This window comes from Bactrocera latifrons, unplaced genomic scaffold (assembly GCF_001853355.1).
Source record: "Bactrocera latifrons isolate USDA-ARS-PBARC rearing strain unplaced genomic scaffold, ASM185335v1 scaffold_228, whole genome shotgun sequence".
Lineage (NCBI taxonomy): Eukaryota > Metazoa > Arthropoda > Insecta > Diptera > Tephritidae > Bactrocera > Bactrocera latifrons.
The window spans coordinates 80,438-103,403 of NW_017535830.1; the positions used below are offsets into that span (position 1 = coordinate 80,438).

The following is a 22,966-nucleotide window of genomic DNA, read 5'->3' on the forward strand; positions in this document are numbered from 1 at the left end:
GCACCCGGAAATTGTAATTAAATTTCTCAGTAGTGTGTTGCTATTTGTACAATGGATAAAAATAAAAATTTGTCTAAAATTTTTTACTTCTAAACGAATTTCGTGGTCGGAATCGTTGCGTATGTTGAAAAAGAGATCGTTGAAGACATGCCTCGTTCTGGATGATCTTCGACCTATTCAGCTGATAAAAATATTAGAAAAAGGGAAGGATATGGTGCTTGAAAATCATCAGGCAAGTGTTAGAGAGATGGCAAGAGAGCTTGTGAAATGCATTCTTTCTCCACTCGTCCCGATAAAAGTTAATTGTTTTCAAAAAGAGTACCGTTAACAGGTCTCTTCGATCCAAAAAAAAAAAAAAAACGCAATGAATACCATCGATCAACCGCCATATTTACCAAATTTGGCTCCGATTGATTTATTATGGTTATTCAAATAGAACTTGCCGCGGAACTGGTTTTCAGTCGATCGAAGGAGATAAAACAAAGTTAACTGTATGCCATTCTAAAAAATGTTTATAAAAAAAAAAAAAACGCATAAGTCTATTACATCTGGTGGGGATGACTATGAAGGCGACAAAATAAATATTGATGAATAATTATTTACTTTTTTTGTCACAATATATGTATGTATGTATATTAGTTTTGGTAAAAAAAAATAATCGGTAAACATTTAATATTTATAAATAACAATGCTTGCACATAGCTTTCTGTCACTTATAAATGATATTTTTTACAACTCTCAAATAATCGATAAATCGAAAAAAATTTAGCAGATGCTTTTTAAATTCAAAATCTGACATAAATAATTTTATTATTGATATCAAGACAAAGGAAAACATAAATAGCAATATATTAATCGACTAATCGTAATTTTTGATTATTACTACAATATCGAAACAGAAAATTTCGCTGAAAATAAGGCAGTGCTAGTTTTGTAAATGTTCACAACTTCAGTTTGTAATGGTCAGATGCGGAGGTGCGATTACACAGAACAAGCAATCACGCACAATTTGATCGATTTTTTAATCAAATAAACGATTAACGCTTCTAATCTTACATCTACAAAATTATAAGTGCAGCTTTGAAATTGATTAATCGATTTTGTAATTCAAATAATCAATTAATTTTTCTAATGCCTATAAATGCAGCTTTAAAATCGACTAATTGATTTTTTAATCAAATATCGACTTTTTAATTTAAATAATCGATTAACTCTAACCTTAGCGGCTATAAGTGCAGCTTTAAAATCGATTAACCGATTTTTTATTCAAATATCGATAAATTGAAATAATCGATGAACGTGTATAATTTTAACGACTATAAGTGCAGCTTTGAAATCGATTAATCGTGTTTTTTTTTTACTGAACAAAGAAACTGTGAGATTTAACCTAGTTTACCTAGCCGACTGTTTTTGAGCACGGTTCACTGAATAGTATTCGGCAAAAAAAAAATTATTATTTTTCAAAAATTCTGCTATTTAAGAACATAAAGAAATTTTCGGTCCGATGAAAAGGTCATCAATAAAACAAAAATTTATTTGGAGGTTTTGAGAAAAGCTGCTGTCATTTAAAAGAATTTGAAAAAATGAAAAAAAGAAATTCTGAATAAAACTTTCGAAACTCAATATATTTTTTAACACACGAACTCTTCGAAAATGTTCAGCATTTGCTCTTACTGAAAGAGGAAAGGATGATATAGTAAGCATTATTAGCAGTTTCATAATATTATCTTATTTGCCTAGCCAATACCATTGAAAATATTCCCCAAAGTGGCATTTGGATTGAGTTACCTCACGTTAGACGCAGTCAATTGGCTTTCAATTCAATTAAGTGTCAACAAAGTGGGCAGTCAACAGCTGTCATTCGCTTACAAAATTAGCAAAGTGTTGAAAATATTAAAATTTTTTTTGCTCTTGAAAGTACAAAACTTAATAACAAAATGGGAAAATATTGTTGATTAGCCAGTGCTTACAATTAATAATGATGATTGAGCGCGGCAGAAGAGTAGGCTTTGAATTTTGTTTTTATTTTTTCTTCTCGCGCTGTCACACTTGACATTTAGCACGTAGAATGCAGTTTTTAATGCAAATAGAAGCCGTTCGCAATAATTCCAATAAAATCATAGAAACACATAAATGTAGCAAAAAAAATATATTTTTTATCAACAGAGGCCCTTATGCAGCTAATTATGATATGTTTACTAATTTTTAATAGTTTACTTGTGACATTTCGCCTTAGGATTGCCTATGTTGACATAAAAGCAGATAAAAATGTTTCACTTTAAAACATGTCTCGTGATATTTAAATAGAAAACACATTTCTACTGTGTCAATTATTTTTAAACATATGTATGTATGTATATGGATATGACTATTTAAAGCAGCAAGGTAAATATAAGCAATTCGACAGTGGTGAGCGCATAAATAGCTCAGCACCAATTTGAAGGTATTTAAAATTTTTAAAAGCTAACAAAATTAGCTTTTATTAAGAGGTATACTGAAACAACATGGGTCGCTTGTCCAGAAAATATTATTTTTTGCGTGGTTTGGCTTTTTTTTTAAATTTATTTATGAATTATTTTTCCACAATTCCGGTCGTTTTCGACGTATGTTCTCGCACGTTATTGACCGTATGTCCCTCCGGAACAAATTCATGATGCACCAAACCACGAATATCGAAAAAACAATGACCATTATCTTGATTTTTGAACGGTTTTGGCATGGTTTCGTCTGGTTTTTTCCCCTCCATTCTGATGATTGTTGACTACTTTGCATGTCAAAGTCATAAACCTATGGTTCATGGGCGTTTCATGAATGTGGGGTCGCAAATTGTACAATCAAGCATGCTTCAAAGAGACCTGTTTACGGTATTCTTTTTGAAGAAAACTCTGCTTTATGGAGAGGAGCCGAGAAAGAACGCATTTCATACCCTAAAATATCCACCAAAATCATTCGAACGCGAGAGATGTCGAGCTCTCTTGCCATCTCTCTCTAACACTAGTCTCGCGATTTTCAAGCACCATCTCCATCACTTTTTTAACATTTTCATCAGTTGAAGAGGCTGAAGATCGATTAGAACGAGACATGTCTTCAATGATCTCTCGACCGTCTTCGAAAACTTTGATTCAATTTTATCAAAAACACAGGTTTCGGTTACTTACAACCGACTGTAGTGAGACTGTCCGTATTGTATACGCTGATACTGGTTTTATTATTTTCAGAGTCCGTGGTTATGGCAACGGTGCCATTTCTGTAGCCACCACTGTATATTAATAATCTTTACATATTAACTTAAGCTGATAAACCAAGTTACACTTATTTTGCGAGACACTTCTGTCATAAAACAAAAAAATATAAAAAATTAGGCCAGTTTTTGGATCTGAAAATATTAGTACGAATACTCATAACAGAAAAGCATAGCTTTGCTTCGTTATAACTTTATTCAACGTATTTTTTCATTTTTAATAACGCTCGGGAATTTTTAAAAATCGAAAAATAACTTCTCAGATATCTCCCAAATAACTATTAATTCGTGTAATCTTCAACGATTATATATGCAATTTATTTTGGCAACAAAATTAAGCCACATTTTGTGAAATATTTTGATTGTTTACACCTCGCTATAGAAAAAATAAGCATAACCTGTTAGTTTCTGATTTGCCGACACTTACCTGCTTCCAGTCTGGCGGAGATGTTGACTGATAAAGCGAATCCACGAAATACGAGACTGTGAAGACAGATAACTGCTCTTCCATAACTTAACAATGTTTACTGTATGTACGTATATTTAACTGTTGTTTCTTCTTTCGGTCGCACAATTGAAATTGCAATTACCCGGTTTCGATGGTTATGCGCTTGACATTTGCAGTGAAATAAGCGTGGATAGCAAAGGCTCAACAACAAAATTACTCGCTCTTCGTACACGCCATACAGCTACATATACAGCTTATAGCTTCGCGCACGAGCTTAGACAATAAAATAAAAAAGGCACTGTTTATAAGATCTTTAAAAACTAACTAAAAGATAACTCGCATGCAGCGCAGATAAACTGAAATCCTCGTTGCCAGTCGCGCAAAACTCAAAATTAGACTTGAGAGACAGAGTTTGATCGGCGCTCTGTGGCAAATATCGTGCTAATATTGAAGTGCTAAACAAAAAAAATTACAACGGATGATATTTACACTTACTTATCGCAAAAGACAAACGTAAGAACGACGTCTCCAAGTTAGATATCCGATACATGCTGGTACGGTACCTTTCCTTTGCTTGATACATCCACATATTTCATTGTTTGTTATTTCAATTTCTCATTGGGCGATGTTTGTATCAAAGTTAGTATCAATTTGTTGCTGATTTCTATTTAATTCGCGCACAATTCGTAGTTTGAGAATTCACTTAATAGAGATGGGCAACTTTTTCTAATCCGATTTTTGTATACATATACGTTAAGGCGATACCGAGGAGTCTACTTTATCGGTATTTTAATGGGTAATATTCGATAGAAAAGCGTTACCATTTCTTGGAAATGCTCTGCTCTGGCAGCATCAGGGTTAAAGTGAGAGTTTTTGAAAAATAGTTGAATTTAACACTGAATTCTTTGTTTTAAACTTAAAAATTGCTAGCTCGAGTCTGGTTTTAGACCCTTAGTCTCGTTAAACATTTACCGCATACGGGATTTTTTCGTTTTTGGGGCTTCCTGTAAATTAACCCGCTCTAATATATACATATATGGATATGGATATATGTATATTTAATACAAATACAAAACAGAAAAAAAAATCTAACCACAACTTTATATGCTTCTATTTTTACGCTAAAACGTTATCAATGTGATTTTTGTTTAGTGAATTATGAATTAAGAAGATTTCCTAGTTTGTTGACCGCACAACGTATTTTGATAGTAAATTATTAACTTTACATAGCAATCAAAATAAAAGTATTAATTAAAGGTCTGCCCTTATTTGTATTATACACATAATGTGAATTTAAACCTTGTTTATGGAGATTATTTTTCAGATAAGATATTCTAAAACTTTCATAAAAATAAATATAACCGTGGCGAGACTATTTTCCTTTAATCGATGAAAGAACAATAATCTAGGTACTATTTATACTTCAAAAATTTGTTTGCACGCAAGTTTACGGAATTACACCACTGTTCGACGAAGCACTTGCGTGGAGAATAAAGTGACCAGCTGGAAATTTATTCCAAAAGCCTCTATCACTTGAGTTGATGTGACCGATGAAGCATTGTTACGCAAACAGCAAATTACAAATGCAGATAAATTAATTGTTGATAGCTATTGTCAAATAAGATTAATTTTCTATTTACCCACAAAACTATTTGCACATGTTATGACAAGTTTATAAATTTGCGTGTGTGACTGGAATTAATAAGGCATTCCAAAAAGAAACCCAAAATTATTACTTAATAATTAAATATATTTGTGAAAGATTATAAAATTAATTCATTTTTTTTAATTAAATTTAAATTAATTAAAACTTTGTTGAAAACTAAATATTATTGCTTTTTTATTGCATAAATATTCTGAAATCGTGGCGCTATTTTTGTATCGATACTTCTATTGACACATGAAATCGAACATCTGGCAATTAATGTTTGACATTTTGCTTTTATTTACCACAAACCATTACCTTAAATCTTTGCTATTTTCATTAACAAGAACATAACAAGTGATTGCGTACAATATACTAATTGTTATAATAAATGTCGAATTTATGTGCAGCTGTTGTAATAAAATATAATCTATACATACAAACATACGTAATAGGAAGCAAAAAACGCGATTTGCCAATTAGAATATCATTGCAATTTAACCAATAACAGCTGCGTGAAATTCTTATAGAAATTTAGATATAAATATATTTAATTTTATAATAGGCTTTTTATATTAAAATAAATCGCATATTTTTTTTTTAATTTCATATTTAGCATTCGCTCTAAATATTACAAAATAAAACATTTGTAATAATTATAATTAGCGCAATTAAATTTGAGCATCCCAGGAAACAAAATAATTTCAAATATGTTTACAATGCTTTTATCTGCTTGTTATATATTTTTCGCAATCAAATGACTGTCATGTATTGTATTTATTCAATTTACACAAGTGCTTAGCACTGAAAGACCCAACAGAGATGTGCGTTGAGGAGAATTTTCAGAGAGTCATTCACAAAATATAAAAAGATTATTAACGACGAACTTCTAAGGCCAACAAATTTCTTGCTCCCATAATTCATTTCAGTCCCAATTTCTTCTCTGCCGCTATATGTGCAAGTTAAATACAATATACGTATGTAAGTATTGCAATTAAAGTTATTTTATGCACTTATTCTTCGGCAGTTTCCATGAGAAAGTGTATGGCAAACATTTGCAATCAGAATCAAGAATCATTTGACACATCTATATCAGCCTCGTATATAAAAGTTAATTACAACTATATACAAAACACACACAAATATACATAAGTACATACATACATAAATATGAAGAATATGTGCACTTATACATCCAAACACAGACCTCAATTGTGCGATAGCGATATTTACTAATGGCAATCTTATCGCTAAAGAGACTAAATGTAACACGAGGAAGGTCTATCAATCCTTATGCTGGCTAATATTTCCAAGTGCAAAAGCTTATGGCCTCATGCCATATGTACATTTATGTACGGATATACATATATACTCCCAAGTGAGTAGACTTAACGTCGATCGCTTTACTGCAAATCAAGAACAATTGTTCAATATCGAATGAAGATATTCATATTTCACAGTTACGAGGAAATTGATAAGAGTGAATAGTTATACTTTTGATAAACACATACATACATATATTCATGACTGATCACTGACTGAGTTTTAATAATTATAAGTGCGATTTATGGTAAAGTGTGAATGATTACCAAATAAAGGTAGTATATTATAGATATAACAATATGCACATCGGTACATACAAACAAATGTAGTTACAATGCATAATTTTGATTTATTACTGCCCACCAGGTTTATTAACATACAATTCATCACTCGAAGTGCTCATATAACCGTCAATCAGTAGCGAAAAAAATTATATTTTATTGCATATTATCGAAGATTAAATGGTCATTTGCTTATAGGAATTCTGAGTTGTTATGAATAATGCTTAGTTTTCAAAATTTTAGCAGCGCATAGCTTTTCATTGTCATCATTATGGTTGTTTTTGTTGTTGATATAGGGGGGAAGAAAATATGTCTAAAGGAAATTGGGGATATGCTACCGAGTTGACGGTCCTCGATGGACTAAAAATCCGCCCCGTTCCTTAAGTAAGACTCGGCTGTCCTGTGTACGGAGTACCTCATAATCTTTTATTACACTCCATTCTTATATATTGTTGCAGTTGTTTTAGAACAACCAGCGCATATCCAAAGCGGATCAGCTTAAGATTTATTGCTATTTTATGCAACCAATAATTCTTCTGAATATGAATAGAACATGGATATGTATATATGTACATATACTCGTATCAACAACAATACGACTTACCCACAAATAATGAAGTATGTAATTATAAACTTTGAAATTTCAAAAACTTTTACGAGGTCTCAAGCTTAGCAATAAGCAATATAATAAAGAGCTTTAAAATGTTTCACTTCACTACAAATTGGAAAAACAGAGTATATAGCTCATCTTACTTAGCTTAACTTTTATTTAACAGTGAAATAAGCTTACTGGAAGCTATAGCCTGATAGCGTTTTGACTGTTGCGGAAATTGTGAGCGCTCAATTAGCGCCTTCATAGATCTTGCAATGTCACCATATTTTTTTTATTGACAATTTACGTACAAAGCACGTTTATTATCCCTGCCACTGTCTATATGTATTGTTATACAAGCAAATATATAATGTTAATATAAAATTAACTTGACGTTGTCACTGGATGCCAACTTCATTGAAAGATATGATGTCTTTGCTTTGTTGAGAAAATTTCCACTTTCTGCACACGAAGTTAAGACTTTTTTGTCAAGATCTTATTCTTCTATGTTCATGGAGAGTTCCCCTTTGGTATATAACTTAATGGAATTAGCATAAACATTATAAAAAATAATGATCCACTTACCTTTAACAACGGCAGTCATAAAAGTTCGTTTGCCAGCTAATAGAGTTTAAATTTTACTTGACTGCTTCGGACCACAGTGCAGTGTGTCAAAGCAAAAGTAAATAAAACAAAAAATAAATAAAAGAAAAATCAGGGATAATTGAGAGTGATGATGGCACAAACGATGCTGATGACGTTTTCCACGGCTATTGTCGATGTCTGTCGATGCAGCGTTGTGATGATGCGACAAATTGGTTGTTGGCTGGCTTGCGTAAATCAACCTTAAAATTCTACAACAGCAACAATTTATACTAAAAATCACGTCTCGTCGACCACAATGCGAAACGAATACTTCATGTGCACTCTAAGACTAAATTTATGGAGCACTTGACACAACCCAATTTAGATTATTTATGCATTTACTATATATACTGAATACAAACACCACTAATTACCAATTTGGTTTGTATATTACTTCACTTTCGTAACCCTTTTTTTTAATACACTAATTTGCACAGACTATGAATTATATTGAATTATTTTGAGACATTGAAGGATGTTTTTATTTGCTGAAAAATTTCTTTTGTGTTTTATTAAAGAATTTGGAGTATTTTTTTTTTTTTTTTAATATGGAAGGATTTCACTTCGCGACCCTACTACGCTGCACTAGACCTTCCCAGCAATATTACCAAAATTATATGAAAATTTTGACAAGCACGGCATTTTCCGATTGATTTCCTTGGAAAATTTCTGTTTCACAGCTAGGGCTTTGTATTATTATTGCATTAGGCACATTCACGCACGTTTCCAGAAATTTAATTTAATATAATAACATAATATTATTTATTGCAAAGATTTTCACAGCACAAACATTTTGGATTTTTCCTCTTTTCAGATTGGAGTGTTACAACAGCGGTAGCGATAAATGACAGCACAGACAAAACGATTGGTGTTTAAAATATAAAAGCAACAAAATCTACAAAAAGAAAATGTCAAATTGAAATCTTTCTGCTTCATAATAATTACATGAACAGTTGTTGCCTTGTTGCATACCCCAGTGGGAGAATAATAAGAAAACGGAGAAGACGAAACAGCTGTCTAGCGGTGTTGTAAAGGAACACAAAAAAAAACACGTGACAGATATAACACAAATCAAAATTTTGGTATGTCCTTTACGAATACTGTTTGTTTACAAAATCATGCATACAATGTTAAAATATTTATATGATTGTAAACATTAGAATAATTATTATTACTAAATAAAAATTGTAACTAATGCTAGCTGTTTAAATTTGCAAAATTATTTGAATTAATTATATTATGAATGGAAATGGTAACCCTACTAAATGTTTATAGCGAATGAAAAAGTTGACATTTTGATGTTTTGTTTTGATTATGGAAGTAAATGCAAAATTTGCAATTCTTTGCATGCAAGTAAAATAAATAACAGATTTTTTGCGTGATTCGCTTGCATGTGATACTTATATTGTTTTGAATAAACGTATACATTGTCGAGATACGATAAGTCAACAAAACAACAAAATCGTAAATGCAATAAGTATGCATTCTGGTGTAATAACCGGTAACATAAATCCATACTTAACCTAACACCAAACCATTTGTGTTTTGCCTTCAGCACCGCTTTTTTGTTAAATTCTGCAAAGTTACCGCAAGCTAAGGTACTTATAATACGCAGTATAAAATATTTTAATATTTGTGTCAATTTCAAATACTTTACCGAACCTTAACCACCTTTAACGTCAGCCATGGCACTTAGCCCACGCGAATCTGGTGAATACATTGTCAAAAATGCGAAATACTTGACAGTGTATCCAGAAGGTATTGAAAAATTGGCAAATGAGGTTATTTCCCGTCTGCAGTCTGGGCAACTCGATCCGAAGAACTTTTCGCAAAATGATGTGCACCCGAAGTCCACCGATGCTCACGCCATTGAATGGATATTCGTGGTAGATACACTAAATTTCTGCTTCTGGACACCAAGTGAGCAATTATAGTTTTTCATTTGGAACTCTTAAATACTAAAGTATGTTTATTTTAAAATTTCCAGCTGACTACACGAAATACAAGGTCAACGGTTACACCGGCTACTTTGCTTTATGCGCTGCCGTAAATCGAGCCATTGAGGAGGGCATAGATATCACCAACGCTGCCTACTATTCTGCAATCGATGCCGATACATTGCGTAAAGTATTTCGTTCAGATGATGGCCAGACTTCGGTGCCACTGTTTGAACAACGTATCGCTTGCCTGCATGAAGTCGGCACAAGACTTCTGGAGAAGTGGCAAGGCAAGTTCGAAAATGTGGTGCGTGCCGCCGATAATTCTGCCGCACGTTTACTGGAGCTAGTGGTCAATGAATTTCCCTGTTTCCGCGATGAAGCTGATTACGAAGGAAAACGCGTTTCATTGTACAAGCGCGCACAAATTCTTATTGGCGATATTTGGTCTTGTTTTAAGGGTGAAGGCTTGGGTAAATTCAATGACCTTGATAAAATTACCATGTTCGCCGACTATCGTGTACCACAAGTGTTGATACATTTTGACAGCTTGGAATACAAACCGGAATTACTCGAAGTATTGAGCAAAGATACAATTTTGGAGAATGGCGATCCACGCGAAGTCGAGATTCGTGGCGCCTCGATATATATAGTGGAGCAGGCAAAAGATATCATTTTAAACAAACTCAATAATAAGGAAGTTGAGCTCAATAAGGAACATGTAAATTCAATTTTAATTGATCACTTCCTATGGGACTACCGACGCAAGCACGCAGAAGAGTTAGAGCACATACCATTTCACAAAGTACTCAGTGTTTACTATTGAATGTTGCTTATACAATAAATGTTACATTTGATATTTTGTATAAAATTGTGTTTTTATTTAATTTAATGCCACCCACATTTTAAAACCCACTGACGCCACGATATTATACAATATTTATAGCTTAATGGGTTTTGGTTTGCCAGCTTGAGCAGCTACACGCTCTTCGAAGCGCTTGTTGGCCTCAGCGCGAGACAAATTGCCTTTGCGCGCATAACGCTGGTTGATTAGGAATTTGACATCCATCTGTAAATTATTAATAATACGTTACTAATGAAATTTGAACCACTTTATTAATATGTAATTACTTACACCCAGGGTTGATTCATGACGCTTGCGGATTGGGCGCTTGATGCCATTACGATGCGCCTTCCTGTTTTGGTTGTGATTGGTGTGATTCTTTGACTTGGCCATTTTATGCTACTAAATCTGTGCAGCAAATCACATAGTTGTTGATGTTTGTCCCGATAGCATCCATTGCACCACATCCAATAGGAATTTGCAGTTCATCCAATTATTGATTTGATGTGCACAAAATTTGTCAACCGCAGGAAATTTAAAATGAAACAAAGAAAAATATTTGTTAGAACACATAGCATAGATACGTATTTTTGATTTTCTCAAAATTTTGTAACACTTTTATTTATATTATTACGGATTTTTAAAGATTTTTTATTAATTATTAGCAATATTCCTACCTCCGTTTTTGACAGTAGAGCGGAAAAGAAAATTGCTTGGGAGAAATGTCAATGTTGATAATTTATACATTAATAACACAGGGTTGCACTAAGAGTGTGTTCACTACCAAAGTTCTGTACAGTCTACTTTAAAATTTTAACAACTACTTTACAATTTTTAATTGATAGATTCTTACAGAACCCTTGCACGGTGCATGGATTACAGATTTTTCCACCTAATGCAACGGCATAACAACAAACACATGTAGAAAAATATTTGCAAGGGCTGTAAAATATGTCAGATGAAAAAACATGCACGCAAATTAGTGCAATGTCACGCGAAAATATAGTTGCAACCCTGTTTTAGCTGTCATTTCACATAAATACATATTTTGACGTTAAATTGTTGAGAAAGGTAAATTTTAAATAGATTTTATAACAACATGTTTTTTGTGTTAAATAAGAATTCAGAAGGTGTGCCAATTCACAATAGTCATTTACAATAAATTGACTGAATCAGCCGTTCATAAATCACTAGTATCTGCAATGGGTGCTCTCGTGCCCTTGTATATTTCTGTATAGGATTTTTGCAATCTACAATCTTGCAAGAGCAAGAGAATCCCCCTAATATTTCGCTATATTTTTAGAATTTTCCATAGACAAAATTTAAAATTTTTTTCTTATATCTCCTAATGTATTTTTTTAGAATTTCAGCTTTAAGGTAGGACTTATCGTAGTTGTCCTACGAAGTGATATTAAAAATATTATTTCTGACTTTAAATACTTTTTCAATGTCTGGTTAGCAGTCATCTGTCAGTTAAGTTCGGGTTATCTCAACTAAGACTCCTTCTTTCTGTATAGAAACTTTTTTTAACCAGAACTTAACTGACAGATGGCTGCTTACCAGGCATTGAAGACACGGACTTTACTGAATCTACTATTAAGTTGGACTAGGAATTATTGAGATTCCATTACATCTCAATGGGTCAAATATACAAGCAAAGAGAATATGTTCCGTTTTTTAATCCTATATATATTTCGAAACTGCCGCAAACATCTGAAGGCATATATATTATCTATCTCATGGGGCTGTAAGCCAAGGATTGTCAGATGGTTGTACACCATGATCGTGCTACTGATTATCACAGCGTTGAATTAGGCCCCGAATCGCAGACTTCGCTAGGACTTCAACTATCGAAGCTGCAACGGCGGCACTTGAAGTCATGCTGGATCTCACACCGCTTCACCTAGTAAACGGTCAGGTTGCCAAACACACACTGCTCCAAATGACAGCAGAAGGGTTTGGTAGAGGTAAGGTAATCTCATCCCAGCGTATGAAGGACTTAAATGGTGAAATACCATTGGCTCTTCTCCCATGGGTCAGCGTTATTAAAAGAGTTAACTTTACTAAGAAGTTTAAGGTTACCCTTAGCATTAAGGCTGAATGGAACGTTCCGCTCTCCAGCTACTGTTTAGGGATAGTATAATCAAGCGGTACACCGACGCCTCGAAAACGTAGAAGGGAAGCGAGAAATAGCACCAAAATCTGCATACTCACTATTGGTGCAGGATTTTATAGAATGATTGAACAGTCTATCAGATCGTAATCAAGTGTAACTTATCAGGCTCCACAGCATCCACCAAAATGGTGGGAACCGAACCTTTCATTTAGGTTGGTCCTATACCATAAAAGAGCTGCGAGGATGAAGCAGTGGGAGAGATATTGGCAACAACTCCTAACTAATGGGTTAGTACAACCTTAAATGCTTTAAATATGTAATCAACCTCGTAAGGGATAAACTTAGGCTACTTGCCTTCTTCACTGGCTATTGAAAGCTTAAGAAGTCTTACTTATACAACATGGGCCTAATGTCTTGTGAGAAGAGCCGGTTTTGCGACATAGAGTCTGAAACTCCCAAACATCTGCTAATTGACTGCACAGCCGTCTTTAGGCGGGGGATAAAGGTCCTTGGATCCATGTTTCCAAATAGGGATCACATAGCCTCAATAGCACCTAGCAGTATATTCGAATTTATCAATCTGCTGGGGCTCGGTGACTCGTTATGATTTAGGAGAGGACACAAGAGGCCCTGAGTCGCGGTGCAATCATCATTCATTTATTTTATGTATTCTATCTCATACTCTGATGATATTACAAATCGATAGCATTAGTTACAATAATCGATTACACGTGTTTGAAAATATATCAATTCTTCGCTGAAAGGAGTCTACTGCGCTCGTCTATAAAATTTCAAAATAGTCATTTGCAAACTGTATCTCCCAAAGCCATAAATCTAACTGAACTTAATTTCCTTCGAAACAATCTTCATGATATATTGGGTTGTCAAAAAAGTCTTGCGGTATTTGCGCTAGCTGAGAGCGCATAGTTCTAGTTTTATTCGTCGCATCGGGTCACGTGTTTGATTGATTGTCGGTTCTTTTAAGTCGTTCGTGAGTTATAGCGTCGCGAACATGGAGCAAAATAAAGAGAAAATACGGCATATTTTACAGTACTACTACGATAAAGGCAAAAATGCATCTCAAGCCGCCAATAAAATTTGTGCAGTTTATGGACCCGATACAGTTTCCATTTCCACTGCACAACGATGGTTTCAACGTTTTCGTTCTGGTGTAGAGGTGGTCGAAGATGCGCCACGCTCCGGAAGGCCTGTCGTCGAAAATTGCGATAAAATCGCATTGAATTGATCGAAAGAGACCGGCATTGTAGCGACGTAGCATTGGTCAAGAGCTGGGCATGAGTCATCAAAACAAATTTTATGAACAATTGAAAATTCAATAAAAATACCGCAAGACTTTTTTGACAAGCTATTATGTACATATGTGTAATTAAACTCTGTTATACAGAAGATTTGCAGCCACGCTTATAACCCAACTATTCTTCTTATGCATACATATATACATATGAGGGTGCTCGAATAAGTAGTACTTTCTCAAACGAGTCAGACTCGTAGTTTTGTTTTGACCACTTGTGAAAGCGGACCTGTCTGATAACTTTTGAAATTTCAAAACTGCTTACGGTATATTGGAGGTTTTTGGAGGGAAAATCGCGCAGCGAAAGCAAAGAGCTCAGGGATGCGGTATACTGTGATTCTTCATCTTCGTTTGGTATCTCCAAATATGCTTTAACGAGGACGGGTGCCAGTCATTAATGAGCCGCATACATTTGCCTCGAAATCTTAGCCATTTTCAGAGCATAACTTGGAAAAGGTCCATGGTTTCGTTTTGGTCGACTGAGAATTGAAGACAGTAGTCATCACAAAGGATCGCGTGTGTCATATACTACATGAAATATTGAGCATAAAAAAGTTGTCGACGTGATGGGCGCTCATATTGTTTTAGCGGACAATAAGGCCACATCATAAGTAGGCGAAGAGGAGAGCGAATTTCAGCTGACACCCGCCTCTAGGCAGGCAAAGATTGGAAGATAATATGTAGCTGTTTTCTGGAATTTACAAAGTGTGTTTTACATCGACTACCTGGAGAATTCTCACAACCTAACAATGTTAATTTTTAGTCGAAAAGAAAGTTTTTAACTTTTCTCGCTTACTTTACTTAATGATCACAAAAATAAAATATATGTACATATCAAGTCTTCAAGTCTCTTGTGAACTCAACTGATGTCATCAATATGGACGTCATCCTTATTTTCTAAGTTAAGTTTCTGATCACGTAATGGCTTATTGAGCTTTTAAAAAAAATCGCATTTTGTAAATCTGATAGGCTATCACAGCTTAATAAATTCTTTAATCTCTTTAAGTCTGTATACCTTTACTTACCGGAATATCTCAAAGAGTATATTTTTTTTTATTAAAATTAATCATCTTTATTTACATATGAAGGTTACAAATAAATTCTAATCTTTCTAAATATTCGCTCTTTTTTATTTGCTTTTATCCTCTCCTCTCTATAATTTTAATATAAATTCAACGTATTCTTATTTGCCATTCTAGACGGTCATCATTATTCTCTTCAACAGTCTTCCAGTCAACTAGATCTGCTGAAACTGACCCATGAAGAAGATGCCAAACTTTCGGGAGCGCAGAAAATAAATGAAAGGATGATCAGCAATGAAGCGTTTGCGTCTGAAACTCCTTACGGGCAAAATTCTCAAAACTGAAAAGTGTTAAATAGAATTATTTCTAATTTGTAATATATTCATAGACAATATGAACCCCAAAATTAGATGGATGGAATTATTATAGTTATTGCCACATGCATTGCATACAAATATGTTGTTTTTGTCACAAATGATTAGGTTTTCCCACGAACATCTGTTTGCATGCTGTGACAGGCGCAGAAAATCGTAAACTGTCAAAATAACCTTAACGGTAAATAAATTAATGTACACATATATACGTTCAACACATAACGAGCAAGAATGATGGAGATAAGTTAATGTCACGTTTACAACAAGAATAGTCAAATTTCTATAATTTTAAAATTTAAACATATGATTAGAAAAATTGTGTGCATGACATCACATGCCAAGTTTGCATGTAACAGTAACAGCAAAACATTGTCATATGCTCTATTTCTATCATTCTTGATACCGTGATAATATTAAGTTACTCCAAGTCGTTATATAATAAATAATAACAGTTATATGGTGACCAACGAAATATTATATAAATTTTATTTTTTTTTATTTTTAAGATAGTTTATATATGCTCAAATATAGATATATAAAATTGTTCAAGTGAGCTCCATCATGCCTTCGTCTTTTGTCCAGCAAACAGTATCAAATTTGCCTTATTTTTTATGATATATGCGAACGGTTGGTCTGCTATGAATAGCATGGGCGGCAGTGGACCTCCTCCCACTGAGGTTATGCTCGAAAAGAGGGCATCTAAGAGAGAACAAAAAAATAATATTTACGAAATGTCACTTTTAGTTAAATTGGAGTTGACAAAACTAATTGATCTAATTATTATTACTTATTAACATATGAGATTTAAGAGTGAAAGAAATATGCGAGTTAATAACAAAATTTATTTTATTAGCAAAATTAACTTGTTCTTCTAAATTCTCTGCAAAAAATGTGTATCCCATATGCCATTGTGTTCCATTTTATTATATACATTTATTTATTATATATAAGCAAATATTAAAGACATAGTAAATAATAAATTAAAAGAAAAATTAAAAATTTCTGGGAGGCAATTTGACATTACCACTTTATTTTATTAAAAACTTTTCTCACAAAATTTATTTTCACCTAATTGTAACCCTTAGTGCGCCACTACTTAAGAGGATTTTGAGACCGTATGACAGCGCTTCAGAAAAGCAATCCATACCTAAATCCTAAAACGCCTGATAGTCAATTCTCCTCGAATGTCTGATGCTGAGTTCCAAAATTAATTCTTAAGGGGTTTGGTGGGTTTTGAAATTTCAAAAAAATATTTTTTTAGCTTCCAGAATGTTTACCCAATATTTCAGTATTCGCAATAATAAACTTTGGGAGAGCGGTCGGCAGGCTAGATCGTTCGGCTACTCCAATATTTGATCGCGTTTTTTCTCGAAACATGGTTATCAAAGTCGGTGGAAACAATTACTCAGAAACTAGTGTAACGTTCTTATTGAATTTTTTCAGAGTTCTTCTAAGTAGCATGTCCTCGTGATTGATATAATAATTTTTTCGATAAAAACTAATTTTTTTCAAGGTAAGTTGTCGTAAAAATTAGACCTAAAATCATACTGTTTTACTTGCAACTGTGCAAAAAAATTTATTTCTTATTTTTTAAAAAAATTTTTGACTAATCAGGAGCTAACTCATCGACTAACCGTTAAAATTTGAGTTTTTGATTTTAGATGAATCCTTCGCTTGTTATGCTGACCACCGCAAGGTGACATTTTTGGGTGGTGCCCCCAGGAGCTAGCTACGAACGCCTGATTTTTTGGCCAAAAATTTTCAAAAATTTTTTTTCGAATGTTGCTAAAAAATTGTAATAAATTAATTATGTATATGGAAAAATTGGTGAAAGCCACGTAACCCCTCAAGACCATCGTATTGTTTTATCTAAACCAGTTTCTCAAATTTAAACTCTGTTAATTAACATACGTAAAGTAAATAAAAGTAAATTTAAAATTGTGTAGAATACATTTAGGCCTTAACGCCTGGCCTTTTGTCCAGCAAAAATAACGAAATTTGCTTTATTTTTTATTAGAAATACGAAGGGTCTGTCAGCAATAAACTTTCTGGGCGGTTGTTTAGGTAATGCTGGTCCGCTGAAGCCCACGAAGATGGCTGTTAAATAGAAAATACAATACGAAAATAACGGTAATAAAATAAACTAAATTAAAAAACAATTATACTATATGTTTGTTGTTATATAAGTTCATGCCCATATGTTAGTCAAAGAAGTTATGGGTAAAATATATCAAAAAGAAAAAAAAAGTCACTTAATAATAAAAACACCTAAAGTAAAATATATAGTACTTTTATCAAATATATGAACTATTGGCGTAAAGTTAAAAAAAAAAAAATTAAACTGTTTTTAATTAGGATTTTTATCTTTTACTGCATTGCATAATCTTGGATAATCTTGGCGTGCTCTAACGTGGCTACATTCGAAATAGTAAATCGAAGCCAAAGAGCTATCCGATACTCAACTTTTTTAGCACTTCGCATAAGAATCTTTTGCTTTCTAGTTAAAGGCGACGAGTTATATTGAATCCCGAAAAACTTCTTTAATGCGAGCACTTTTAATACTAGATCTAGACAAAATTCGAGCCTCACTTTTCAAGCAGATTTGATAAATATTATTTTATTAATGGATTCGGAAAGAACTAAGAACAAGAGGAAATTTCACCCACCTCAGTCAACCACTAAGTCCAAATCATAATTGCCTTATTTTTACAAAGTCCTGAACGGTACCATTTTTGTTCCCAAACACTATTGCTACCGTTTCGGTGTGTTTTCTGGACGGAATGAAGAACTACACATTTTATGTTATTTATAAAACTTCTTAATAAATGGATGTCTAATCTCCGAAATAATTAAAATTAAGATTCTGTAGCTATGCTAGATAAGTCCACATGTATTTAGATACTGTCGCTCAAGCTAGAGAAAAAGAGATAGGAGGTAAATAGATAGGAAGATAAATTGACAAAGAGAAAGAGAAAGCGAGAGGGAGAGAGAGAAAGAAAGAGAGAGAGAAGAGCGGGAAAACAAAGGTCTCTTGTAATTTGACTTCCTTTGATTGCAAGAAATCCAAATTTCCTGTGATTGTACTACACAATTTGCCTTTTTTTATTTCGGGATTCGAGAACAAAAACATATCTTAGTCGTCAAAAATCGCTTTATAGTTTTTTAAAATTTTTTCTCCATTAAAATCTATACACTTTTGCATGCGTTTGATCCAATTTTCGAAGCATTTTCGCCACTCCGATTGAGGTACATATCTTCAAAATATGCGTTCTGAACTCACAACTGCCTCTTCAGGTGGCGGAGAACGTTGACCTCTTAGTTTATTTGTTTCGTACGGGAATAAAAAGGAGCTCATCAGTGACAAGTTAAGACTCTACAGTAGATTATTCATCAAGTCGATGCAAAAATGCAGTTGATTCAGTCGACCTGTGAAAGCTCGCATTGACGTGGTGAAGAGAGATTCGTTAACAATTTTATGAGTTCATCGACACGAACCTTTTTTGAGCGATTGACAAATTGTATGGACTCCAACGTGAACAACTTTTTTACAGCCAAATGTTCGTGCAATATTGACTGCATGTTAGTCTCCCTAATGTCCATATAAACAAGTTGTCTCAATCTCACGATAGATGATATGACGAACTTGTAGTATCAGTTTGCCCATATCCTTAATAGTTTCGGGAACAGCAATTGCTTTTGGCCGACGACCTTCTCGAAATTCGTCTTGGATGACTCCAAGTCATGACTGTACGACCTCGATTAAATTCAGCATTCCATCGATAAGCCCAGGTCCGGTCGATTAATCCACGTCGAAAGTTGTAAAAAATAATGGCGCGGAAATGTTCGCGTTTAAATATCATTTTTTGGCCGAATGAGTATTTCAGCTTACTGTTAAGAACACAAGTAGCGCTCGTATATCAAAACGTTCTGAGTATGCATACCATCAAAAATGCCCATCTCTATGGTAGGATTGCTAAATCCCGAAATATTAAAGGTAATCTACGTCACTTATGAGAGAATGAAGTCTTCAGGACCTTCATGACAAATAAATTTTCACTTTGGCATATAAGGAAACAACTGTTATCTGTAATAGTTGTTTGAGATTTTATTTTTTTTTTCCAAGCATTCACAAATATGTATACAATCGATGAGTGCTTTTAAATATATGTATTTGAGAAACGATCATCAATTTTCTGGCTTCGTACAATCCCCAGCAAACAATGTCACTCCATGAACACGACTTCTAATTAAATAGACAAACGGACGATTGACGTTGAATCTGGGTGGCTGATTGGGGATGAAGGCGCATAACTGTACCATCATAGCTGTAAATAGTCGTATAGGCAAATGTTGGTATATAGACTGTTTTTAATGTTCCATACATACATATCTTGGTTTTATATTTCTCACAATAAGCAATTAAACATTCAATTTGTAAAATTTCCGGGAATTTTGCAGTTCACTTTTGATCACCTGTGAGATCGTGCTGGGAAATTATATTTAGCTAATATTATACCTCGCAGGTAAGTAATAGGACTGAGTCGATTTAAAAAAAATTATTTTAGCGCTGCCAGCGCATTGAAGTCGTCACGGAAGGCATTTTCCGGAATAACCGTAAGAGGCGAGGGGCATGCTGACCAACAACTGACCAGCCGCTCATTCGAAAATAGAAGGAAAGAGAGACATATTTTCAACAAAAACAAGAGAGAGAAAGAAAAACGTGCCTAAGAAAAACTCGAGGTACTGTCTACCAGGTTCGGCCCGAAAATTTTATCAGACAATAAGGCAGCAAACAAATGTATTTAAGTCCGGATCCGGCTTCTGTGAAGTCAGGAATAGAAACCTGTAAACAGACAAACAGAGTACAGCTGAAATGTGGAGGGAACAATTCTGGAAACCTGCTAAAACGCGGAAGAAGTGACACCTGCCATGACAACATTGTCGTTCCACCACTTGACCAAGACAAAGTGAAAGCCGCTCTAGGCGGTTTCTTCTAGCAGGAAAAACGCATGTTCTAGCTATTAAGTTTCATTTAGCCGGATGAATACATGTCGAATGATTTTAATACGGTGCACTCTACTCTATACACAGGGAGGGAGTTCCCGCAGTCTGCTCTAATTATAGCGGAATCAGCCCTCTTGATATTACCTATAAGGTTCTTTCGACAGTATTTTGTGAAGATAATTGTAAATAAATTGACTGGACCTTACCCATGTGGCTTTAAACAAGGCAAATCCACCGAATCCAGCTCTTAAGTAATTGTTCAAGAAAAAAAATATTATTTCTTCAAGTATGGTTACGCATTGTGAATGATTCACATTAGAAGAGCAAGTTAGAATAAACAAAGAAAGTAAACTTTAGGTGCAATATTAGGTTGTCAAATATCTTCCTTCCGCCTTTTGCCTTTTGAATTTCGCGGATATGTATAAACAGAGCTACAAAGCTTTGAAAGGTCTTGACATAACCTAGAAAACGTAGCTATGTATGATTAATTTGGATATTCCGTTCAATGATCCGTGAGTTTAATGGTGTTTTGGGGGGTGGTACTCTATCATTTCGAATTTCGGAGGAGTGGTTTCGACGATTCAGAGCGGGTGAAAACGACACCATGGATAAGCCAGCCGGTGGAAGACCAGTGACGACAAATACCGATCAAATCATGGAAAACATCGAGTTAGACCGGTATGTGGCATCTCGTAAGATCTCCCAGAAGATGGGAGTTAGTCACCAAACCATTTTAGATCATGTGAAGAATTCTGAATACACAAAAAAGCTTTATTTGGCGCAAAAAACCTTCTGGACCGAATCTACGGCTGCGACATGCTGCTGAAATGGAACGAACTCGACTCAGTTTTGAAGCGGATGGTGACTGGCGACGAAAAATGGATCACATACAATAATATCAAGCGAAAACGGTCCTGGTCGAAGGCCAGTAAATCGTCCCAAACAGTGGCCAAGCCGGGATTGACGGTCAGGAAGGTTTTGCAGTGTGTTTGGAGGGATTGGAAGAGAATCATTCACTATGTTCTGCTCAAATATGGCCAGACGCTTAATTCTACCATCTACTGCGAACAACTGGACCACATGAAGCAAGCGATCGATCAGAAGCGTCTAGAATTGGCCAGACCGCACACTTCGTTGATGACCCGTCAGAAGCTACGGGAGCTCAGATGGGAGGTTTTATCGCATCCACCGGACATAGTGCCAAGTTAATAAGTACTACCTGTTCATGTTCATGGCGAACGCCCTTGTTGGTGTAAAGTTGAACTCAAAAGAGGCTTATGAAAAGTGGCTGTTCGACTTCTTAATAAATAAGGAGGGGGTATTATGAAATTGCCTCTAGATGGAAACAGATTTTCGAACGAAACGGCAACATTTTTTATAAAGGATTGAATAAAGAGCAAAACATAGGAAGAGAGATATTTGACAACCTTAGATGTATGTAAGTATTTTGTCAAAAAAGTATTGCGGTATTTTCGCTAGTTGGCGCTGAGAGCGCGTAGTTATAGTTTTATTCGTCGCATCGGGTCATGCTATACCTTTTTTGAAAGCTTATTTCACGCGCTAACACGTGTTTGATTGTTTGTCGTTTGTTTTAAGTCGTTCGAGAGTTATAGCGTCGGAAACATGGAGCAAAATATAGAGAAAATACGGCATATTTTACAGTACTACTACGATGAAGGCAAAAATGCATCTCAAGCCGCCAATAAAATTTGTGCAGCTTATGGACCTGATACATTTCTACCGCACAACGATGGTTTCAACGTTTTCGTTCTGGTGTAGAGGTGGTCGAAGATGCGCTCCGCTCCGGAAGGCCTGTCGTCGAAAATTGCGGTAAAATCGCTGAATTGGTCGAGAAAAAGAGCTGGACATGAGTCATCAAAAAAAAAAAAAAAAAAAATTTACGAAGAATTGAAAATTCAATAAAAAATACCGCAAGACTTTTTTGACAATCTAATATATGAATGTATATGTGTGTAGTAACACAAATACTTTCATTGTGATTTAAGGAATGTTGTTAATGATTGGTATGTTTATACAACATTTCAAAATGAAATATACTTCATAATAATGATTTTAACTAATTTAGGATGAATTTAACGATTACTTTGAATTTCCTTCAAGAAATAATTGTTGATTAAATGTTTTTTCGCAAAACCACTATTGCCAAATACGCATTTTATTG

General features: G+C 34.3%; 4 protein-coding genes across 8 annotated transcripts in view; 1 reads left to right on the top strand and 3 right to left on the bottom strand.

Moving 5' to 3' along the window:
* Window positions 1-8,995, bottom strand: part of LOC108968741 (kinase D-interacting substrate of 220 kDa) — an 85,659-nt gene extending 76,664 nt beyond the window's left edge. The window contains exon 1 of the mRNA XM_018932951.1: window positions 8,116-8,995. The gene's annotated coding sequence lies outside the window, so the exon portion shown is untranslated. The remainder of the gene's footprint in view (window positions 1-8,115) is intronic.
* Window positions 8,996-9,171: 176 nt separating this feature from the next.
* LOC108968742 (UPF0553 protein C9orf64) lies at window positions 9,172-10,978 on the top strand. Of its 2 annotated transcripts, none has more exons than XM_018932953.1 (3): window positions 9,172-9,257; window positions 9,859-10,095; window positions 10,163-10,978. In XM_018932953.1, the coding sequence occupies exons 2-3, from the start codon at window positions 9,861-9,863 to the stop codon at window positions 10,936-10,938; spliced, it is 1,011 nt and encodes a 336-aa protein (XP_018788498.1). In that variant the 5' UTR covers window positions 9,172-9,257; window positions 9,859-9,860; the 3' UTR covers window positions 10,939-10,978. The 2 variants fall into 2 exon arrangements, with proteins under 2 accessions (XP_018788498.1, XP_018788497.1); XM_018932952.1 differs by lacking the exon at window positions 9,172-9,257 and adding an exon at window positions 9,477-9,773.
* LOC108968743 (60S ribosomal protein L29) lies at window positions 10,972-11,715 on the bottom strand. Its single transcript, XM_018932954.1, has 3 exons — window positions 11,634-11,715; window positions 11,248-11,364; window positions 10,972-11,181 (listed from the first exon to the last, which is right to left on the bottom strand). Exons 2-3 carry the CDS (start codon window positions 11,347-11,349, stop codon window positions 11,053-11,055), a joined length of 231 nt encoding a protein of 76 aa, XP_018788499.1. The 5' UTR covers window positions 11,350-11,364; window positions 11,634-11,715; the 3' UTR covers window positions 10,972-11,052.
* A 3,770-nt stretch (window positions 11,716-15,485) lies between these two features.
* Window positions 15,486-22,966, bottom strand: part of LOC108968745 (serine protease inhibitor 42Dd-like) — a 32,008-nt gene continuing 24,527 nt past the window's right edge. Inside the window, exon 4 of one of the 4 annotated variants that reach the window (XM_018932962.1) lies at window positions 15,486-15,746. In XM_018932962.1, the coding sequence (XP_018788507.1) occupies window positions 15,622-15,746 (125 nt within the window). In that variant the 3' untranslated portion in view covers window positions 15,486-15,621. Of the gene's footprint in view, window positions 15,747-16,261; window positions 16,480-16,806; window positions 17,878-19,868; window positions 20,106-22,966 lie in introns of those variants that run through there. The other 3 variants (XM_018932956.1, XM_018932958.1, XM_018932957.1) reach the window with 3 other exon arrangements.